The sequence below is a fragment of the Falco biarmicus genome, chromosome 4, assembly GCF_023638135.1.
Source record: "Falco biarmicus isolate bFalBia1 chromosome 4, bFalBia1.pri, whole genome shotgun sequence".
In the NCBI taxonomy this organism is placed as follows: Eukaryota; Metazoa; Chordata; class Aves; order Falconiformes; family Falconidae; genus Falco; species Falco biarmicus.
The window spans coordinates 67,229,111-67,250,503 of NC_079291.1; the positions used below are offsets into that span (position 1 = coordinate 67,229,111).

General features: G+C 40.5%; 1 protein-coding gene across 2 annotated transcripts in view; it reads left to right on the forward strand.

Annotated features, from left to right (window-relative positions):
* PTBP1 (polypyrimidine tract binding protein 1) overlaps nucleotides 1-21,393 on the forward strand; it is a 31,378-nt gene that overhangs the window by 6,765 nt on the left and 3,220 nt on the right. For both annotated transcript variants that reach the window (XM_056337364.1, XM_056337365.1), the window contains 12 exons: nucleotides 9,516-9,591; nucleotides 10,558-10,730; nucleotides 11,745-11,891; nucleotides 13,116-13,286; nucleotides 14,033-14,143; nucleotides 14,507-14,681; nucleotides 15,292-15,369; nucleotides 16,692-16,840; nucleotides 19,523-19,556; nucleotides 20,058-20,150; nucleotides 20,521-20,737; nucleotides 20,981-21,058. In XM_056337364.1, the coding sequence (XP_056193339.1) occupies nucleotides 9,516-9,591; nucleotides 10,558-10,730; nucleotides 11,745-11,891; nucleotides 13,116-13,286; nucleotides 14,033-14,143; nucleotides 14,507-14,681; nucleotides 15,292-15,369; nucleotides 16,692-16,840; nucleotides 19,523-19,556; nucleotides 20,058-20,150; nucleotides 20,521-20,737; nucleotides 20,981-21,058 (1,502 nt within the window). The remainder of the gene's footprint in view (nucleotides 1-9,515; nucleotides 9,592-10,557; nucleotides 10,731-11,744; nucleotides 11,892-13,115; nucleotides 13,287-14,032; nucleotides 14,144-14,506; nucleotides 14,682-15,291; nucleotides 15,370-16,691; nucleotides 16,841-19,522; nucleotides 19,557-20,057; nucleotides 20,151-20,520; nucleotides 20,738-20,980; nucleotides 21,059-21,393) is intronic.

A 21,393-nucleotide genomic window follows, 5' to 3' on the forward strand; every position in this document is an offset into this window, starting at 1 on the left:
CTGTTTATCCATCAGCAGTTGTTTGATCCCTGGGATATCACTGAAATCACTTCAAGGATTAACTGATTCCCCACCTTCAGAAGCAGATGATCTTTACAATTGCTTGATAACTTAAAATAATGCTGTGGAACTGTAGTTCTGTAGTCTGCTGACTTTTATAAAAACACATTCATAGAAATGAGATTCAGGTGGAGCTAGGACTACTTTGTGTGTCCATTCAGAAAGCTCTGCTTGCCAAGAGAGCTTCCTGGCTGAGCTTCTAAATTAGATGTGAAAACTTCTTGAGCTGGAAAACTTTTTAATCTGAGGTGCATACATTCTTGCCATATATGTACAAAGAAGTTAAGAGTGGTGCTCCAAGTTTAAGGTATTAGAAAATTACAGTCCCCAAAAGCTGTTGCCTCCTGTCATACTTTAGGTGCTATGTTCCTGAGACACCAGTAGACCTTTATGATGATCTGCTGTGGTGACAGAAATGTCCCAAAGTTGGAGAACTTTCAGACAAGCAGGAAGAGTGCCTGGGACTTAAAACCCTGCTGATCAAACTGTCAAAGATAACTTAACAATGGCCTCTTGGTTGTCTTCCTATTGCCAGTGTTCCCGGTTGCAAAGTGTAACTTTGAAATCAAGGACTTTGTGTGAAAGGATGTATCAAGTTTGATTTACTTTATTGTTTCAAAAGGCTGGCACTTTTTTTTTAGGATTTTCTCACATCCTTAATTTACCTATTAAGGTAGACACACCTGCCTCAATTAATTGTTCCGAGGTCTTAGTTATATTTAGGATCTGTAACTGAAGAAGTCCCCACGTGTTCTCATGGCTTACTACTTGAGCACTGTCCTGCCTGATGGTCCTGTTTTTAATCAGGATGATAATTGTAGTAGCCATTCCTGGGCTTCACTAGTCTGTAGGCTCTTCAAAGTGTGTGAATTTGTTTAGGAAGCTCGTTGTTATTCTGGTATGGGGCTCTTGATGCACAGCCTTCTGGAATGTCCTGCAGATTAGAAACACATGATTTGAGACTTATTTCTTCCCATGGTTTCATTGCTGTCTAACAGGGAAGGAAGTAGGCCTTAAGATGGAGGCACTGTGTTTGAAGTCCAAGGTACTAGGTGTGACCCCTGCAGTTGCTTCTTCTAAGTAATTTAATCAAGATCACTCTCTGTATCTCCTTTCCCTTTCTTTAATTTTCCTAGATATTGCTACTGTTTTAGGCTCTGGTCTCTGACCAGGACTGACTTACTAGAAAGAGTATGAGCTATATGTCATTGTTCTTTAAGTGAAATTGCATTTCAGTGATTGAAAAGTCTCAGAATAGTTTAGGTGCCAAATAATCTTGTAGCTTGTTAAGTTGAGCTGTTTTTGGAAGTTGATGCTTCCAGAAACAAAAAAAAAATCTGTGGCATTTGAGAAGTTAATTTTTAAAACAGGGTTTGCTAGAGTGTGATACCGGCTGACTGCATAGAAGTGATTTGTGATCAAGCCAGGATCTTTGCCATGGGAACAGTAATTATGGCTTCAGGCAGTGGGCCAAGAATGTTGTGAGGAAATTCCAGTCCCCTCCTATGGCTTTAGTTAGAGGCTGCAACAAGCTGGCTCTTGTGGCCACTAACAGGCATGATCACACGTGTAAGCCACATGTTGGTAGCAAGGTACATGGATGGTAGTGCCTTTTGGCAAGCATTGTGTCAGCTGGATGTGGTAAATAGCTTGATCTAATCTGTGTTAGCCTTGCATGCAGGTTTTACGCACCTGTATCTTCAACTTGTAGATAACTGTCCTTTGCAGGACATTTGGTAAGCCCTCTGGTTGGATTATGAAAACAGTTTGCATCTGTATTAAGTTCAATGGGAATTTTAGCTATTGGCTGAAGCAGAGGTGCTAAGCAAGATTGTTACTACAGGCTTATCAGCTATTAGATCTGTTTAAAGCAGTTTCTCTATCGCATCTAAACCAATTTTTTTGTGGAAGCCAGCTCAAATTACTTACAGTTGGAAAGGAAATGAGCTGTGACTCCTGTTGTAGGTGAAAATTAATTTGTGTGAGGCTTTCTAGAAAATGATCAGTTAATAAAAAGGTTGTAGAAAATATTCCAGTTTAACCTCAGGCCTACTTTGCCCTCAATCTCTGATTTAAAAAAAAATTAGCGAAATATTTAACCCACATCAATTTATTCAGCTTTATCTTTTTAATCCCTCAAGTGTGGGGATAGACGCTGGCCTCTGAGTCACTGACAGCTGTTCCAAGTATTGTCAAATGAGAAAATGCAGATGTACTGGTGCCACATCTGTGGCCATCTCACACTAGTAAGAAGAGTAGGCATTATTTAATTTAAAATTCTGTGTGATTCTGGTATAGCTGTCTTTCAGGCTTCATATGGAAACTGGTTGAATACTGTGCTTAGTTCAGCAAGTGTGTTCTGGTAATCCCAATGTAATGATTGCTCGGTGTTTGCCAAAGCAGATTGCAGTTATTACACAACTGCAATTTAGATGAGATTGAATTACTGCAGAGTTCCTTCTAAACCTGCATGTTCAGTTCGGCCTTTCACAGATTTAGGCACAAAATGTTCTTTTTTTTTGCAGGTTCCATTTTTCCCAAAGTGACTCATCCAGCAGTATTTCTTTTCTGTTAGTATTTGTATTAAGCTTTACCAAGGATCTGTCTGCTCCACTGCAATGACTTTAAAAGCTCAAGGTTGACTACTAGTTAAGTTTCAACTTGGGAACAGTGTGTCATAAAGCTTGGGTGTGTGCTGCCCTACAAAGCCAGAATGACTGCATTACAGCAGTACTTGGAGTTTAGGAATTTTGGGCTATTTAAAACGGCCACACCTTTTATTTGCTCAAAGGGCAGGTTTGTTTCACAGGGTGTCTCCATAGTAGCAAAGACTGAGAAAGAAAGGGAGGGGCTGATGAGATGAGTGGGTTGAGGATCCGGCTTCGCTCTCAAGCTGCTGTGTGCTTGGGCTTGGAATGCATGTTGCAAAATCTCAAGTCATGTTGTGTGACCAATCGTTTTAATGTAATACTGAAGTTCCCAGTGTCTTTTAGGAACTCTAAAATCATCTGCATGCTATAGAAATGGTACCAGCTGTTGTGGCAGTGAGTTACGTAGGAAACTTCTTCTAAGCACTAAATGCTTTGCACTACTCTGACCAACTAACCTAGTTTCAAAGATGCTGAAAGTGTGTGTACCAGGTATGCTGTGGTGTATCTTAGTGGGAAGTTCACCATGCTGGCTCTTCTGTAAAGGTATTAGACTAAATCTTGTCCAGACAAGAGTGAGGTGATAACAACTTAAAAAAGCCTTAAGTGGTAGGTGACAGGTATTTGACCCCTGCTGAACACAGCATAGTTTATAAAAAAAGTATGTACTCAAGCCTGCCAGATAGGCCTCCACCACAAGGTCACTGTATCAATGTAGTATGATATGCTGGGTTGGATTTAATTTGATAAATGATACAGGGGTTTCTGTATCTGATTTAGTACATACAAATCAGCCATAAGCAATTCGGTGGACTAAATTGGTTGTTTCCTCCCCTCCCCCCAGGTCTTGCTTTTGGTTCTGATCAGATAATAAATTGGGTGTAGCAGTGGGGTGATACACTGCGCTTGTTGCTGCTCCTTCCAGACTGGACAGCAGTATCACACTATGCTTAGCAGCAACCTCAGAGGCTATAGTCTTCAGCATCTCAAAATTTTGTCGTGTTCTTAACTTTCCAACTCTACTAGGACTGAAGAAGGATGGAGGTGTATTGTGTGCTCTTCAGAGACATTTCCAAGGAAAAGTTGACTCGTGTTTTCAGTTTGTGACCCAAATTGAATGTTTTTTACACTGCTCTACCTTTAAATGACTAAAGAGTGTTGGAGGCAGGAGTGGGGAAAAGAAGGGCATGTAGGGGTAACATAAGGCAGCCTTGCTGGAAGTGACTCTTCTATGGAAGACGAGGAAAACTGGCATCCTAGTAGTTTAAATTTAGTTCCATTCCTAGCTCTTGAATCTCTCAGCAAAAAATGTTGGAATGTAACATGAGTGTGAATAAATGATGTCATCAGACTGGATTTCTTATTAGTTTCTTCGCAAATGATTTGAGCTGTGAACTGAAGTATCAGAGTACATTCTTCCATTCCTCTGGGATCAACCTCGTACAGAGCCCTTGAAGCATGCTTCAGAGGCGCTCCATTCTTTCTGTGCTCAAAGACATTTTTTGCTTCTTTCATCAGAGCAAAGGGCTTGCGTGAGCCTCTGACTTATGTCTCATTTTGTGTGTAAAATATTATGGTGGTCTTTCACTGGGTCCCAAATCTTTTTACAAATGTAGGGAAAGTGAAGTAGAATGATGCTTGTGTGCTCTGGTCAGGCAGACTTACAAGACTTCTGACAGGGTTTTTTTAATCTGAACTTGGGGAAAAGCAGTCCAGAGACTTCTAACAGTATAGGGTTTTTCTTGGTTTATTTTCAGAGGCGGATTTTCCAGGTGTATCTGTTACCTGCTTTGCTTTTTGTAAGTGCATGTCAGATGATGATGGCCTCCTCAATCTACCTCTTCCCTCACCAGGAGGAGGGATACTGCTGTCCTTCGTTTAAAATTTAGAGCAGTGTAAGGTGCTCCATGTCCAAAGGCAGAGAATGTTCCTGCTTTGTAGGATTTCCTCAGTGAGCCAGGGAAAGGTTTTTTTTTCCTAGAATTTGGGCTTGTCTAGCCTGTAGCTTGTTGGCCTTTCTAAGTCATTCTCCTCTTTCTTTCCATATGTCCCAAGTATTTTTGCTCTTGCCTGGGTCTTTGCTTTCTGCCTGTAACTTGTTGCTGCCTGAAAATTGATTAGTATCACCGGTTGTCTTGAAATTAATACTTTTATGGTAGTTTAGTATGTATTTGTTTGTAGCCTTTTGCTTAGGCAGAATGCAGTTGATTTATTGTAATCCGTTTAAAATAAATGACTGGATCTTAAGCAGATAAAGGATTATATAGGGCAGCTGAGAATTTTTGTAGCAGTTCTAGGTGTGCTGGCAGAAGATGAGGCAGTCTCTGGCTTCGTTCCAAACTGGTAAAGTTAAGGTAAAATCCTAGTGACAAGAAGGCAATTTGTGGTTCTCATACGAATTAGCAGTTGCTTTTTAAGCTGTGAAGGCCTAGACAAAATACACATTCTTGGAGCTTGTTAAAACTTTATGCCTTCCCCCTCCCCCCTGCTTTAGTTTGGGGGGTGGTCAAAAAGATAACTAAGAAAAATATTAGAAGTCCACCTTGTGGCAGACTGCCTTTCTCTAATTGAGTAAAGGGAACTAAAGTAGTACTGATAGCAAGACTACACAAAGCATGGGTGTTTTATTAAATTAATGCAGCTTGAGCAATAGACCTTTTGTAGCTGTGAGTGTTGCAGACAAAAGGAGGCTGCTGTCATAGAAACGCTCCCAGGCAGCGTTTTACCTGGTAGTATGTGTACTGACTGGTGATTTTGGTGATAAGAAATAGCCTTACCCTGGTCTAGGTAAGATCTGGCAGTGTAACTTCAAATGTGGTATTTGTTTTCTGTAAACAGGAAGAGATTTTTTTCTCAAATGATGAATTTTGTCGAGGGGTGTTACTGTTAGCACACTTGCTTCTGCTAATCTTGTCATTAAAATACTAGCTGCAAAAGAATTGGCTAATAACAGAAATGTCAATGTAAATTGATGTCTCTTGTGAGCAGGGATGTGAACTTCAGAACCTGAAGAACTGTCTTGAATGAAGTGCTGCATGGTTTGGCCCTCCCCATGGTAGTCAGAGAATGAAAAAAGCAGAGAAGTAGTGTTGTGGGTTGATGCTGGTGAGCAACTGAGCACCCACATAGCTGTCTGCTGGCTTTGCATAGTTTTAAATTTAAACAAAAGAATATAATACTTCAGAATCGATAGCTGTTGTACTGCCTTTTCCAATATAATTCAAGATATCCAATGGATACGTTGTTGGTGAGAAACTTCAAACTTTTTTTTTAAAAAAACAGGCTCATGTCGGTTCCTCTGGCTCTACTGAATCAGTCTTAATTGGTGTGGAGCATTTGAATTTATAACATGGTTTTAAAGCTTATTCATAGCTTCTAACATCTACAGAAAGGAAAGGCATTAGAGTCTGGAAAGAGATGATGGCAGTCACTGCAAGTGTAAAGACAGACAACTGCTACAGGCTCCTGCTGAAGTTGCCAATACTGAGTGCGGATTAATAGAGCACTTGTTTTCAGTTTGCCTCAGGTTAGGTCATTCCAAAAAGCAACCGTCAATAGAGGCTTCTTGTGGTCATCTGAGATCAGCTCTAACAGTAACAGAGGAAAAGCGAATGCTGATGGAAAGTCATAGTTGATGCAATTTCTGTCTGTTGGAGGGAGATTGCCAGCGCTGGTCTGTGCCTGTGTGAGGATGGGAGCACTGGGTAACTCCTTGCTGCATTGGGTGTGCTCCTCTTAGCTTTGCACTTTAAAAGCTGTTCTTCTAAAAGGGAATCTGTGTGGAGTAACTTTGTAACTGGACAGTACTCTGTATGTACTGTCCATGAACTTCCTTGTGTAGAGCAAAAGACCTTGGAATAATTGCAGTTTTCAAACTGCTGCAGTCTTCCCTCTTCGTTTGCATGTGATTCCAGCTGGGAAGCTTACAAATTGACTGCTGCTTCTTTTGATGTCAAACAATCATCCCCCTCTGCCTCCTGGCTCTGGTCACAGTGGGCAGCACAGGCTGTCTCCAAGATAAGAGGGGAGTGGATTTGAAATTGCTCCTTCGTTAAAGAAACATTGACATGTGGAAACGAGCAGCAATGAGCATTCCTTCTCAAAGTGCCCTGCAAGTAAATTTTCAAATATGTGAGAAAATGTTTATTTTAAACAAGCCATTAGGAAAGTTAAATTTGGGGAATTTAAATTCTTTCCATAATAGTGTAAATGTTTGTTTTTCCAGTTTATAGTTTCCTAGTGTTGCCTCCATGAGAGCCAAATATGTGGCTTGTTCTGGAGTTTCCATGATGGATTGCAAGTGCTGCCTGAGTATGCTTGCACAGATGCATTGATTCATACTGGGAGTGCTGGAGTTCTGTATGTTCAGAAATTTACAAGTTGTTATTTAAGAACATGTTTTAAAAAGGTCCAGGACCATTAAGGCCTGATGTAAGGGATTTCATGAGGCCAGTAAACACTTTTCTGCATTGGTAGGGCTTTTGTTTGCTGGTGGTAGGTGCCAGTTGTATTCCAGGCCACAGAAAGTAAGGCCATACCTGTAGTGTGTGCAGCAGTTGAGGCACAAAAGCATTTTTTACAGTAAACTGCTGGAATTTTTTTTTAGCTTTAGAATTATGCATTAATTTGAGTCATCAAAAGGATGGGATCACTGTCTAATAGCCTCCCAGACTAGCTTGCCTCTTGCTGTACTCAGGAATTGAGGTGCTAATTAGAACAGCTGTTAAAAGGCCCATTCCTAATTACTACACCATGTTAGAAGAAGGAGCCCTTGCTGGGTGCCCACAGCCTTTTGTGGAACCTGGGTCAGCACTTGCAGGTGGCCAGCAGCAGCACATGAACCGTGGTTTTGGAACCTGGCCTGATTTCTCGTATTCAGGACATCAAAGTCCTTCAGCTTGTCTTTGAAGAGCTAGCAGTGAGTAGTTAAACAAGAAATTCAAGATTTGAGGGGGAAAGAGAAAACCCAAAACCTGTATTTGTAATTTGGTGTTCTGGGGCTCTTGTGTGACCTACTTTTCCAACCTGTTTGTTGGGGAAGTGAGTGGAGAGCTTTTGTTGTTGTGCAGATACTGTTTCTGCAGGTGCCACCAGGTATAGGGCATGTGGAAGATAGTGTTTCTGGTAGCCACAGTGTGAAGCAGGGTATGTTTCCATCGAGATGGGTGGGAGTTAGCCAAGGCAGGGATGAGCTCTGTTCTGTTCTTTTTTCTGTGGCATTTCTGTGTAAAAGTACTGTAGAATATTATGAGAAAGTTCTTTTATATGTTAGATTTATATTATCAGATTTGCTTGTAGCTTATAATGGGATTTCAGATCTTCTATGTAACTTACATGAAATTAAGCCATACTGATTTTAAGCTGTATGATGTATATAAGTATAGATTGTGCTAAGTGATTTGTAGTCTTGTTTGCTTTTGTCCTAGTAATGTTTTTCATACCTCCTGCTTGGGTTAGACTAGTCTTGGTCAGTTAAGGTGATGTTGGGGTGACTCTAAGGGAATACTGTAACAGTGTGAAACGTGTACATTGCATACACTAATCTGTTCTATAGATATGTTTAGCTTTGTTTGCAGGGAGTGGAGATTCAATGTGGAGAATGCAATTCAATAACTTTGTGCAAGTAGATTGAATTATACCTACAGCTACCAAAAAGCTTAGAATAAGTAAACTATCATTCTGCAATACCAGTTGGTTTAGGTAGTCTAATTTCAGTAGAAACAGAATTCTGTCAAATGTTTTCTTCCTCAACAGAGTTGAATGCACAGTGCTGTGGTAAGAAAAATCAAAGAATTAAGCTCTTGGGATGTACTGTGCTACCCACAGCTTCTTGTTCTGCAAGTAGCCATGTTGACTTTAACGTAGAACAATTCCTAGTGTGAAAGGCAGTAGAGAATGGGATTATGGAGACTTTGTACCTGTGGTACTCGGGCTTCTCTGCTTCACAATGCTGGTCTGTCTTTTGACTTAAGTGCGCTTACTCTGAGACTTTATGGTACTGTTGTCCTAGAAGCTGTTGCTGCTGTTCTGGGGGTTGTGGCTAGAAAACAAACCAGTGACCAGACTGTTTGGTACTAGAGCCCAGATGTTATATGTGGACCTATTTCTGCTGCAAAAATTGTAAAATAGCTTTTTGCTAGTAGCTTTACTTCCCTGATGTGCTCTTTTTTGGGGGGGTAAGGAGAGGAAGAACTCCTTTCTTTGAGGTCTCAATTTGACAAAGTTGCATCTCTCTACTTGTAACTGGAAAGTCCACATCTTTGGTAATTGCTAAGTCATACACTAACAGTGTTGGCCAGCTTCTGATAACTTGTCTTTTGCTTAAGGCTTCCTTACTTCTGGTAACCCACAGCGAAATAATCTCTGTCCTCTTGATGAATGCCAGGAGGCCTATCTGGTTTGCTATTCTGTACAAGTAGCGTATTGTTCTAGCTCAACTTAAAAGAATGAGAATCTTGTCTGATACAAGTAGTCAGAAATCTGTTTTGTTAGATAAAATAGGAGAATGTAAGTAACAGTGCACAACACCGCATTTAGTGGCTTCAGACAATTCAGCAATGCTTCAACTCCTAAAATTCCTAATACTTAGCTGAAAAGAGATACTGGATAGTGCTACTCCATTACTAAATTGGATCTTACTTATATTTAATTTATGGAGGTGAGGCTCATTGCCCACTGTCTGTATGTTTTCACTTAAGCTTCTGTTCAGCTTCTCTACAGCTTAATCTCAATTGTTCTGCTTTAGGAGAACCTGAGTAGAATTTAGTAAACATGCTGTCAGTTTACCTTTCATCTTTTCTTTTCCAGCGGGGATCTGACGAGCTTTTCTCTACTTGTGTTACTAACGGACCCTTTATCATGAGCAGCAACTCTTCTTCTGCAGGTAATATTGCCTATAAAAAAGCATAGCAACTTAAGGCTTGCAAATACTATGAGGAGGTCTGTTTTTTCCCCACATAGTCTTAAGTAATCAAGGAAGAGATTTTAAAATTTTATTAGGCTTTTGTAGGACAGTGCTTAATAATAAACTTCTGCCCTATGCCCTTAAAAGGTTAGTAGACTAAATAAAATTGTTGCAGGACAGTTGCTAAAATGATTTTATAGAATTAGAATGTACAGGCTTTGCTGTAAACTGCTATACTTAAAGCACAGTTGAATTTTATGTGAGGTTATTTTTGCTGTATATGGTAGTTTGCTGCTATTTGGGAGTCATACACCATCTAGAGGTTAGTGATCCCACCAAGACAGTATTCTTGGGTGCTCAGTCCAGAATTCTGCCCTCTGTGCTTGTCGGTGCCATGAATTGCCTTATTTTGAGCTACCATTGTCTTCAGAGTCCCTTCATGTTCTGCCTGTGGCCTCCCTGCCAGACACTGTCTGCTCATGTCTTTGGTGGTGTGCTGCAGACAGTCTTTGCCATATGTACAATCCATCTGATCTCTAAAATTACGTTTTGATTTACTTGTTTTAATATCACTTGCTTCTAAGATGTCCCCTTCAAACTGCTTCATTGCCAAGAATACCAGTCAAAGTGAAAAGGCATAAAGCAGCAATCTAGAATGAGTGGCTCAGACCCACACAAAGTAGAAATGTGGGTGGGTGGGCGTGTACTGTAAACAAGCTGTAAAATGGCCACTGGAGAGTTGATTCTATTGCAGTGGCATTCAGCTGCATCACTTGTGGAGTGTAATTTGGGGGGCAGGAGTAAACCCATGTGTCTTCAGACTAGTTAAACTATGGAATTTCTCTGTGATGGTGCTCCCCATCCAGTTACTACTCTCTATGTCAAGAGTTGTAAGTGTGTGCGTATTCTTTCAAACTTGATAAAACCAGTAATTGCTTTTTACAGCTAATGGAAACGACAGCAAAAAATTCAAAGGCGATAGTAGAAGTGCTGGGATCCCATCTCGAGTAATCCACGTCCGTAAACTCCCCAGCGACGTCACGGAGGCAGAGGTCATTTCTTTGGGCTTACCTTTTGGCAAGGTCACCAATCTTCTAATGCTGAAAGGAAAAAATCAGGTATTGTCTCCATAATTCAAAGCAGGGGTTATGTCAAAGGCTTGATGAGTTTGTCATCAGTAAACCAGATCCAAGTTGTTTAAACAACTGTCAGGTATTAGGAGACAATAACTTCTGCATACTAATATTTTACTTTTCCGTGATTATCCCATGAGCTGTGGAAAACACTATTTTCAGGCTGTACAGGGAGCTAAGTCCATAATTATAGGTTGTCACTTGTAATTACATTATGCCTGGTTTTTAAATTACAGGCCAGGTAAATTATTTGGACAGCAGTGACATGAGTTGGCCTTTTTCACTCAAGCTGGCTTGACAGTTGAGTAACCACCAGTGTAACTTTGCATATTAAGGACACCTTTACAGATACAATGAATTAGCTGGGTAGAGCTAAAACACTCTTGGGTAACGCAGGAGGTGTGTGCTAATTTGGTAACTGAAATTGTCCTGCAAATTAAGGAGTAAAAAAGCAAGGCAACTTTAATCATTGCTTAAAAATACTATGTCTTTAATCTTAATTATGAAAATGTGCTTCTGAGATATTGCATGGCGTGGTTATATGTAAGTACTTAATGTAATGACTTGCTACAATCCCTTACATTTTTGTTTTGAAGAAGAGAAGACCATAAAGGTGCGGAACAGTGAGTGGGCTTACTGAAGCTGCTTAATATGATAAGTGTTAAGAATCTGGACTATTGCTGTATTTTTGTGTTCTTGCAGATGCTTCTGTCACTGCCATTTCCCTAAATACATGTAGCATGGAGGTCTTAGGATGAGACTGAAACATTACATGAAATCTGTCTGGACAGTGAAGATCCTCATTTGTTCTATGTACAGTTGGTTCTTAAACAATTCGGTGTACAAAAGCTTGCATGTAAATGCAACTACTAAATACAATTGAACTGGAGGTTCCTCCTGAAGTTATTGGTCTCTTAATGCAGTTGTCAAGTATTAATGCTATCTCCTTGTGTGAGCTGCTTTGATAACGTGTCAGTGTTGGATTTGACTTGTGCACAGGCTTTCATAGAAATGAATACAGAGGAGGCAGCCAACACCATGGTAAACTACTACACCACAGTCACTCCAGTGCTCCGAAGCCAGCCCATCTATATTCAGTTCTCCAACCACAAGGAGCTTAAGACGGACAGCACTCCAAACCAAGCAGTTAGTTCTTGTTCTTCATGTTGTGTAGTACTGGTGGGAGGGGACAGACTGTTTGCAGCTACTGTTTTGATTTATAGGCCTGGGATGGTTTTGAGATTTGGTTTAACTATCAAAGAGCTAAATGGAGCATACTAGCTTCTAGCTTGTGGAATAATGTCTCCTAGAATAGCTTTTAGCCAAATTCTCTGCAGACTGTTGAATGAGCTGCTAAAACTGCTTTAATGTCAGGGGTAGAAAATGCATTGTGAGTGTGAGATCATGAGAAGTGGTGTTTTAGCATTCCTTAGCTAGAAACAGTAACTGAAAACCTATCTAAAGACTTGATTAATGTCTAGTGCTTCAAGAGGTTTGTTTCTAATATTTGAAAGGTTTATATAAAATGAATCTCTGATGGGGCAAAACTCGTGCCTGCAGCATGTTGGTGGCAAGTGCTGGCTTTGAGGCAGGCAGTGCTTGAACACAGCTGTTCTTAAGGCTTTGTCTGGGCTATCTAGAGCTTCCATGCAAGATATGCTCTGCATAGGGTAAAATTCCCTTCTTCAGCTCGACTGCTCTTGGCAGTCTTTCAGGACAGGAACACTGGAAAAAGGTCAAGTTACTTGTGGCTCCTTATCAGAGGTGGCTATGGAGTATGTCCCATTTGCCTCCTCTCACTTTTCAGGCTGACTTTCATCAGGGTCAGAGCATCTAATGCTGTGCGGATGGAATGCTGCTATTTGGTGCATCTAACAAAGCCAGAATCTATGATGTGCTCGCTGCACGCATCAATGTTATACATGTGAGGGGGACTCTCAGCGTAAAGTTGGTTTTCACTCCTGGATCCCTATAGCAGATGCACATTAATCTTTCCATCTTGTCAGCATCTGTAGTATTCTGTAGATGGCGTTTCACCCCAGAAGAGCCTTGTTTTTCCTTTTTTCTAAACAACGGAATCATTTTGCTGCATTAGTAGGTGCTAAGCAAGGTTCTAGCAGTAGCACAAGTACTTCATACTTCATTTAGTCTGTATTTTTGCATTGCTCTGACTTGTTGGGGTGATCTGTATTGTCCATGTTTAAAATGTGCTGAAGTCATTGCATCCCCAGTCTTGGGAACAGTAAATTGTGTTTTGTTGTTCTGCTGACTGAGTTCTGCTAGTAGGTTGCAGATAGGAAGCTGAAGAAAGGCTGACTTTATGTTTTTGCAAGCAGAAGTGTTGGTCTAACAGAATGTTTGGTTCTGCAGCGTGCCCAAGCAGCTCTGCAAGCAGTGAATTCTGTTCAGTCTGGAAACCTAGCGCTGTCAGCTTCTGCTGCAGCAGTAGATGCGGGAATGGCGATGGCTGGCCAGAGCCCTGTCCTGAGGATCATTGTTGAGAATCTCTTCTATCCTGTCACTCTAGATGTTCTGCATCAGGTAAACCACATTATCACAACTTGCTTGAAGATTGGCCTGGAGGAAGGGGTAGCAACAAACAGTGAATTATTGCAATGGCGGTGTTCTAACAGTATGTGTATTTATCTGTATAATTCAAGTTCTGAACATAGCTGTTGCATTTCTACTTCTGGAGATGCTGTCACCTACATGAGATTCTTCCAGTTTTGGTGCCAGTCTGGCCAGACTTTAATTTCCAGGGATTTGATTGCTGGTCCATTTTAATTGGATTACAGTCTGGTACAGTGCAAGGGACAAATAGTCATAACAGAAGTAGCTGCTTCCATGTTGTGCTGCAAGGGTGGGGGGAAACAAATGCAGCGTTCAGCAGTCATCTGGGCAGTAGCCTGTTTGGAAAGCTCCTGCTGTCTGCTGTGGTTGTTTAACTTCATCTTCATGTTTAAAATGCAAGCTTAACTGCATTTAAGAATCATTGAAGTCCTTATAGAAGTTGCAGTTTGTGAAGGTGTATGTGAACCTTCCTGTGTAATAATTCATAACAAACAAAACTTTATTAGGGGGGGCAGTTTGGCCACCCTCATGTTTTCTTAGTCTGATGTCATGATGCAAGTTAATACCCACGGTGCAGTTCAAAAAATTATTTATAAGTTGGAAAGCTAACAAGGTGAAAGGGTAACTTCTGTTGTTTCTGCTTCTAATAATGGAGATCAATATGAAATTAACTTGCTGTAAATGAGATAATGAGATATGCAAATATTATCTTGCAGATTTTTTCCAAATTTGGTACAGTCTTGAAAATAATTACATTCACGAAGAACAACCAGTTTCAGGCCCTGTTACAATATGCTGACCCAGTGAGTGCTCAGCATGCCAAACTGGTGAGTAGTACGCCTGCAGTGCTAAACACCTGAATTATTAGGCTTGCTTTTATTAATCTGGAATCAGTGTCAGAAACTTCGGAGTATTTGGTGGCTGTACTAGGTTTATGTGAGCGTTGCCCTAATGGCAGAGCACATGTGAGTGGGAGGGAATTTCCCCACCAGGAGCAGTCCAGCCAACTTGAGTGAATCCTGAGGGGGACATGGACATGAAGCAGTGCTTTCCCTGCACAAAGCAGGATACCTGCATGTCTTGATGGAGCACTGGTGCCTGAGGTGATGTAACACCTCCTCTTCAGAGACTTATCACTGTGGTCTTTGTGTAAACGCATCTTGGATGAAGAATGGTTTTTTCCCTTGCAGTCTTTAGATGGACAGAATATCTACAATGCCTGTTGTACACTGCGCATCGATTTCTCAAAGCTCACAAGTCTTAATGTAAAATACAATAATGATAAGAGCAGAGATTATACGCGACCAGATCTACCTTCTGGGGATAACCAGCCATCTCTTGATCATACCATGGCAGCTGCTTTTGGTGAGAATTCTGGAAGTGGGAACAGGACAAACATAACTGATCTGTGTGTCTGTTGGGGAAGGGAAGGGGATGTGATCTTCGTGTATTTGGTCATACAGAATTTTGGAATACAGTGTGATGAATGAGGAAAAATTGGGAACCACTGAATCAGAAGAGTGCAGAATGCTAGTAGGAGCATAGGGGTGTGGGTGCATGCTGCTGCTTTGAAAGCATGTCTCCATTTGGGCAAGGACTGCTTAGGGTTTTCCAGCTGCCTGTGCTGTTGGTGCCATCTGCTGTTCTGCCTGCAGTGGCCATAATTTGGGGCATAGGAACCTATACTTTGAAAACTGTGTTGTGATTAAGCAGTTATGGGAGCTACTAGCTTGTATTCAGGCCAACAGCTATATTCTCATAGCTGTAAGAACAGCAGAGTCGGAGGAGGAATAGTTTTTGCAATTTCTTGAAGTTCACTGTTACATTAGAGGCATTTCTGAATCGCTGTTTATGTTTTAGGGCTTAGCTTTCAGCTAAATGCTTATGTTAAAGGACAGACCATGACATTCCAGCTAGAGTCTAGAGTTTTCTTGCTATTGGGTGTCTTTATATAAATGTCTCTTATCTTTCCCAGGTGCCCCAGGAATAATCTCTGCTTCTCCATATGCAGGAGCTGGCTTTCCTCCTACCTTTGCAATTCCGCAGGCTGCAGGTACTGTATTTCGTAAGTTGAAATTTTATATAGGTTTTCTGTTGCTGAAGAATCTTGATGTTTTAAAGCTAAGTAGTGGTATTTCTGTTGGGGTTAGTCGTGTAAATTCTAAAGGCTGGCACTTATATATTGAAACACCATTCCCTTGATGTTTAACTTCAGCTAGCAATGTGTGTGTGCAGCTGTAGCGCCTCTGGCTAGGCAATACCCCAGTGACAAGAGGAAAACGAGTAGCAGGGTGGGAGTCAGTAAAGGCAGATTTTGAAATAATTGGAAGAGGTGGGGAGGAAATAACTTTTTTGTATTTTTAGTTTCCTCATGTGATTGCAGAGGTTGGGAGCTAGCTCTGACAGCTGTAAATGTAGTCAAAAGCAAGGAATCTGTCAATTTTATCTAAATATTGAGTAAAGCTAGTAGTTAAACATGAATGTAATTAATACTGTTACAGTTGCACTGTGAAGTTGTAAATTTCATGCAGGTAAAAAATTATTGCTACTTACGGAAGTAGCCAAGTGTCTGAGATGAAAATCTTGGGGTTTAGGTGCTGAATACACTCATTGGAGTGCTAGACTGAACAATTTTTGCTGTTTTTCATAGCACACCAAGCTGTGTTGACCTTTCTTGTAAGTTGATGGGACTTCCTTGCTTCTGACAAACAAGCACAGATCGAACTGTTGAACCATTAATGTTTTGTTAATATCCTGCCCTGCTGGGGAAATACACAATGCCACTTCGAGAAGTAATTTAGTTTAATTGATTACTAGCAATTGTCTCTTGAATGCTAAAGCTCTTCCCTTTGGAGGGCTAATACAGTGAGGCACCAGCTGTTACTGTGAGCAACCTAAAGATGCCTATAAATAAAAAAAATTAATGTTTATCCATTCAAGAAGAGATTAGGGGATGGTGGCATACAGTATCTGATTGTTACATGCATGGTTAAAGAACAAAGCATTTTTGGCATGCACTGATTGGAAAGACCCTTACAATGCACTGTTTGTGATACCTGTCCTGCACCAACAGAGCTGAGGCTTTGTGCTGATTCCGCTTCTTGTGAAACATGCACAATATTGTGGTCAACAAGATAGTGCCGAGAGGCACCCGTTAAGCACCAGGCACTGCAAGAGCAAATACTATTAGAAATGACAACATTTCCTGCAGCACCAGAATTGGAGGCTCCTGTTGCTCTTAAAATATGTAGTCACTGTGTCTTGAATGATTACTTGCATGTTACAGAAGGTGTGCTGTTCTCCCTTCTGGTGCAGCAAATAGACTAGAGTACATGCTGTTGATTTCTTTACTGGTTAATATTCTTTAATTTCCAGGCCTGTCAGTTCCAAATGTTCATGGAGCACTAGCTCCTTTGGCTATCCCATCAGCAGCAGCTGCAGCGGCTGCAGCAGGACGGATTGCCATTCCCGGCCTCACTGGGGCAGGGAACTGTGTTCTGCTGGTTAGCAATCTGAATTCTGAGGTTAGTGGAGTCCTAACTTTACCTTTTTCTCCTTCCTGTTACCTCTGCTTTCACTTTCTGAACACAGATTGTGCTGACACTTATTGAAAGTGAAATCCTACTGTATCCTAAAGGAAACGACAAAACTAGAAAAGCAGATGATGTGCTCTGCCGGCTCTAAAACTTACAGCAGATCAGTACTCTAGTTGCTGAAGGGAAATGAGAAAGTCCATCTCAAATTAAATTCTTGCTCTTCTTTGGTTCAAAGCCAAGGATGCTGCCTGCCTGCTCTTGTCCCATAAAGACTACAATGCCTGTCCCTTCCTCCCTCTTATTTGGAGTCTCCCTGCCATTCCCATGGAATAGTGTCATTTGGGTCACAGAATAATCATGTCCATTCTTTCTTTTCCTTAGCATGTTCTAGTTTTTAATACATTAATTCAGAACTACAGAGAGAGTCTGTTCTGACCTTTGCTCTTTCTGTGTAGTGTCTGGAGCCCTGCCAGCTTGACCTTGTACCTGTGCAGTATTTCCTCTGCCGTGTGCTTGCACATTTTCCCTTTCCAAGATTCTTGGAGTTTTTCCTTAGCTAAACCCCTTAACAGCTCACAGTTCACATTTTCAATTCTGCTTAATTTAGTGAGTTGAAGCATTTGGGTTTCCGTAAGAAAATAAATCAAGTAATATTTGTACAAAAATCCTCTTTCATTAAAGACAGGATCATAAGAGAATTTGGTATGGGTATCTTTGGATTTTTTTTTTTCCAGTCAGCTTTTGGCTCTTTGTTGGATTGAAAGTGTAGAATCTTCCAGTGTGTGCAGTAGTGTGATGAGTCTCTGCTGAAAAATATTTTAACTGGTGGGACTGTGCACACAAGTTAATACTACTTTGCAAAGCTATAAAACTTACCAGTGGTGTCAGAGTAACCACAAACCTCTTTTGCATCAAAGGGGAAGCCTGGATGTGATGAAGGATCAAAATGTTAACTCTGGATGAGATGAACCAATTAAATCAATATTTCAGACTACTTTTTTTTTAAATCTGTCATTACTATTTTCTCCAGGGCATGAAATAATGGCAAGGGCTGTGATACAGCTTTGGTTTGGAGGAGTTGCTCTTTCTACCCAGGAGCTCCTCTGCCATTCCAGGAACTGTTGTCTCTGACTTGGTCCCGTGACTTGCTGCTCAAACAAGTCTTAAACATTTAAACATTAAAGAGCTGGACTGTCAAGCGTGTGTTTCTTGGGACGATTCTGCATTGCCTGGATGGCAGCAACAGGACAAAGGACTGTGCCCTACCTCTGTTAATTTGCACGTGCTAACAGCTCTGAGCAGTGTCTGAATGGTGTGGGCAGTCCTTGTTTGTTAGGAGCAAGCGGTTATTTCATGCCTTGTGGTTTTTTGATGAGCTCTTCACTATCCATCCAGCTTATCTTTGGGCTAGAGAGACTTTGATACTTGTACTGAAGCTGTGAACTAACAGACATGAAACTTTTTTTCCATTTGCCTGTATAATCAGTGTTGTAGAAACTTACCTGTGCCACAACCAGTTAGTTAAGAGGCAGTATTTCTCTGGAGTGACTACTCTGTGATAACGTATAAAGTGTTTTTCTGAATTGGAATCATGGAAACTGAAATTGCTCCCATTTTTTTTCCCCATGATGAGTGGAAGAAGTCTGTGTGTTTCAACTTGCGTTGGCTTTTACTTTGAATGCTGACTGCTGTCTGCATTCAAAGTTAGTGGTGGTGTGGGGAACAGAAATGCTTTTCCTGCCTTTCTGGTTCAGTAATGGCAGTTTTGGGTTTCTTCATGGTGAGGTCAAGCCATGGGACATGGAAGGGAGTAGGCCTCTGTTGCAATTGAAGTACCAAGTTCCTTTATAGCAAACACTTCTAGCAGACTTTGGAGGGTGTTTTTGTGGTGGTACAGCTGCTCATCTGGATAATCTTTTGCATTAAAGGCAGCGATCAGTACTGAAATCAGACTTGATTTGTCACAGCTAAGCATTGCAGTATAGATCTCTTCTGTTCACTAAAGCAGCAAATGCAGCTGTGTTTTTGGCTTGGTTTGTGAAGTCGTTTCTACTAAAAAATTTTTGTAATCGGAGAAAATTTGTCAAATTTTAGGGAATTGCAATTTAATTCAATATTAAAGGCTGTAGAAGTCACTCTATTGTAATACTGTCTCTTACTTCTTTGTATATCTTAAGTAAAAATGCCTTTTCTTTATCATTGTGTTCCACTAGGTAAAACCTATTAACTGTTTCTGTAAACAAGTTATTGTATGTAGAATTCTATAAATCTGACTGATGGAACACTACATATTTCCTTATGTATTTACTGACCTGTGTTTTTTGCTACTTTTTTCTTTTCTCCCCATCCCTGAATTTTTTTTCTTCCCCTGATCCGGAATTTCTTTGCCAACTGACTGCACGGTACTTCTGCTTCCTGTTGTTGCTTGAAACAAAAAATAAAAACATTCCCCTTCCAAAAAAAAAAAAAAAAAAACCCTGCTCTTCGGAAACCAACCTGCCCTTCAATATTAACCATCTTGAAAACTTCATCATCCATCAACCAATTTCGCCATTTCCTGCGGGGACTCTGCCCTTCCTCGTTGTGGACGATTTGTGCAACCTCGCTCTCCCCTTCGATTCCTTACCTCTTCCCTGTCCCTCCGCTGCCTTGCTCTGCTGTTCTCTAAAGAGAGTTACACCCCAATGCCTCTTTATTCTTTTCGGTATGTTATTATTCACACTTTTTATTACCTTGTTTTTCATTTATTTGAGATTACTTTTTTGATACTTCAAAAATGTACAGTTTGCAGTTTGCCATTTTTTTGAATGCATAATTTCATTTTTACGTTGTTTACTTAGTTTGCTATTTAATTTAGTTTGCCTTTTGTTTTATGTTCAGTTATGCATGGTTTATTGCTTTGCATGTCTTTTATAAGAGTTTTAAATTGTGATAGCATGCTAAATTGTCCAGTCTTCTGGCAGTAAGATTTTTTGCTTTTTGCTGAAACCCAGTGTCTTTTCTTTAATGTATTGTTCCATTATTATTCTGCTACATAAGAATTTGCCTTAATTAGAGCAGAATAAGTAACCATGGTTGGAATGAGATCAGTTCTGGTTGTGAATGAATGTTTTTGCTGTTGGATTGTTTAGCTAATATTAAGTTGAATGAGACTTCCATTTTTTTCCCCTACCTAAGACTATTCTTGTTTCCTCACTTTTTGAAGGAGTCTATGGTGATGTGCAGAGAGTGAAGATTTTATTTAATAAGAAAGATAATGCCCTAGTTCAGATGGCTGATGGAAACCAGGTGCAGCTTGGTAAGCAAGCTTAAAAGTCTCAGACTGTTGGCATTAAGATACCTAATGGGTAATTAAAGCTTTAATATCAGTACTTTTTTAAAAAAAAAAAAAACAAATGAAAACCTGTGTCCGTGCACTTAATTGCTTGCATATGTAGTATAGATTTGGGAACAGCTCTGGAGAAGGTAAGGTTGGTTTGTGCAAGATAATCTAGAGGGGAAAATAGAACAAAGAGTAGGGCAGGGTAGCAATGCATGCCTGTTGTGCAGCTCCTGGAGGATGTGGTGTCTGCATAGGGAGGAACTAAATAGAATTGTAGCTTTGATTTAAATGTGTGAGCAAAACTGTGAGATACCATAGCAGTCAGTGCTGTCTCTAACCATTGCAGCCATGAGCCATTTAAATGGTCAGAAGCTTCATGGGAAGCCAATCCGTATAACATTGTCCAAGCACCAGACAGTACAACTTCCCCGTGACGGACAGGAGGACAAAGGTCTGACTAAGGACTATGGAAATTCTCCTCTACATCGTTTCAAGAAACCAGGCTCCAAAAATTTCCAGAACATCTTTCCCCCTTCTGCCACACTTCACCTGTCCAATATTCCGTAAGTATCCACATGGAGAGTTCCTGTATGGCAGAGTATTAAAATGTTTGCAAATTCATGTGAGTAAAATAAGGTCAGCTTCTTGCTGCCGGCAGGAGGAAAGTTTGCCCATCTTCTTGTTCTCATAGCATTTCCAGTTCAAGAAGTCACAGGTAGAGAATTTAGAAAAGGTTCTGAGAATTGGGTTTTAAAATAATTCAATCTGTCAAACATACATCTGACTGGAAAAACTATTTGTTTCAGACCTTCAATAACTGAAGAAGACCTTAAGATGTTATTTTCAAGCAATGGTGGGATGGTGAAAGGATTCAAATTCTTTCAGTAAGTGTTTTGTCTTGTGTCCTGTCGTGGGGCTTTTCAGTATGAGAAGGGTAGAAGTTCTTAGTCCTTACCAAATTCCAACTCAGGCTTAAGTGAAAGGTGAGCGGAATCTTCACTAATGTAGCATTTGACTTTCTGGAATAAAGAAACCCAGAGTAACCCTGAGGTGAGTGCATGGCAAGTGTGAGTTGAAGAAAACTAAATGGCTGAGTGAGAGTTTGGGTATGTGTGTTTATCATGTAGATATGCTCTTCCATGTAAAAGAAAATATGTTGCAGTTAACCTAGATGGTTAACTTTCTGCTGCCCTGGTTGAGTGCTAGATAAGAAAACCTG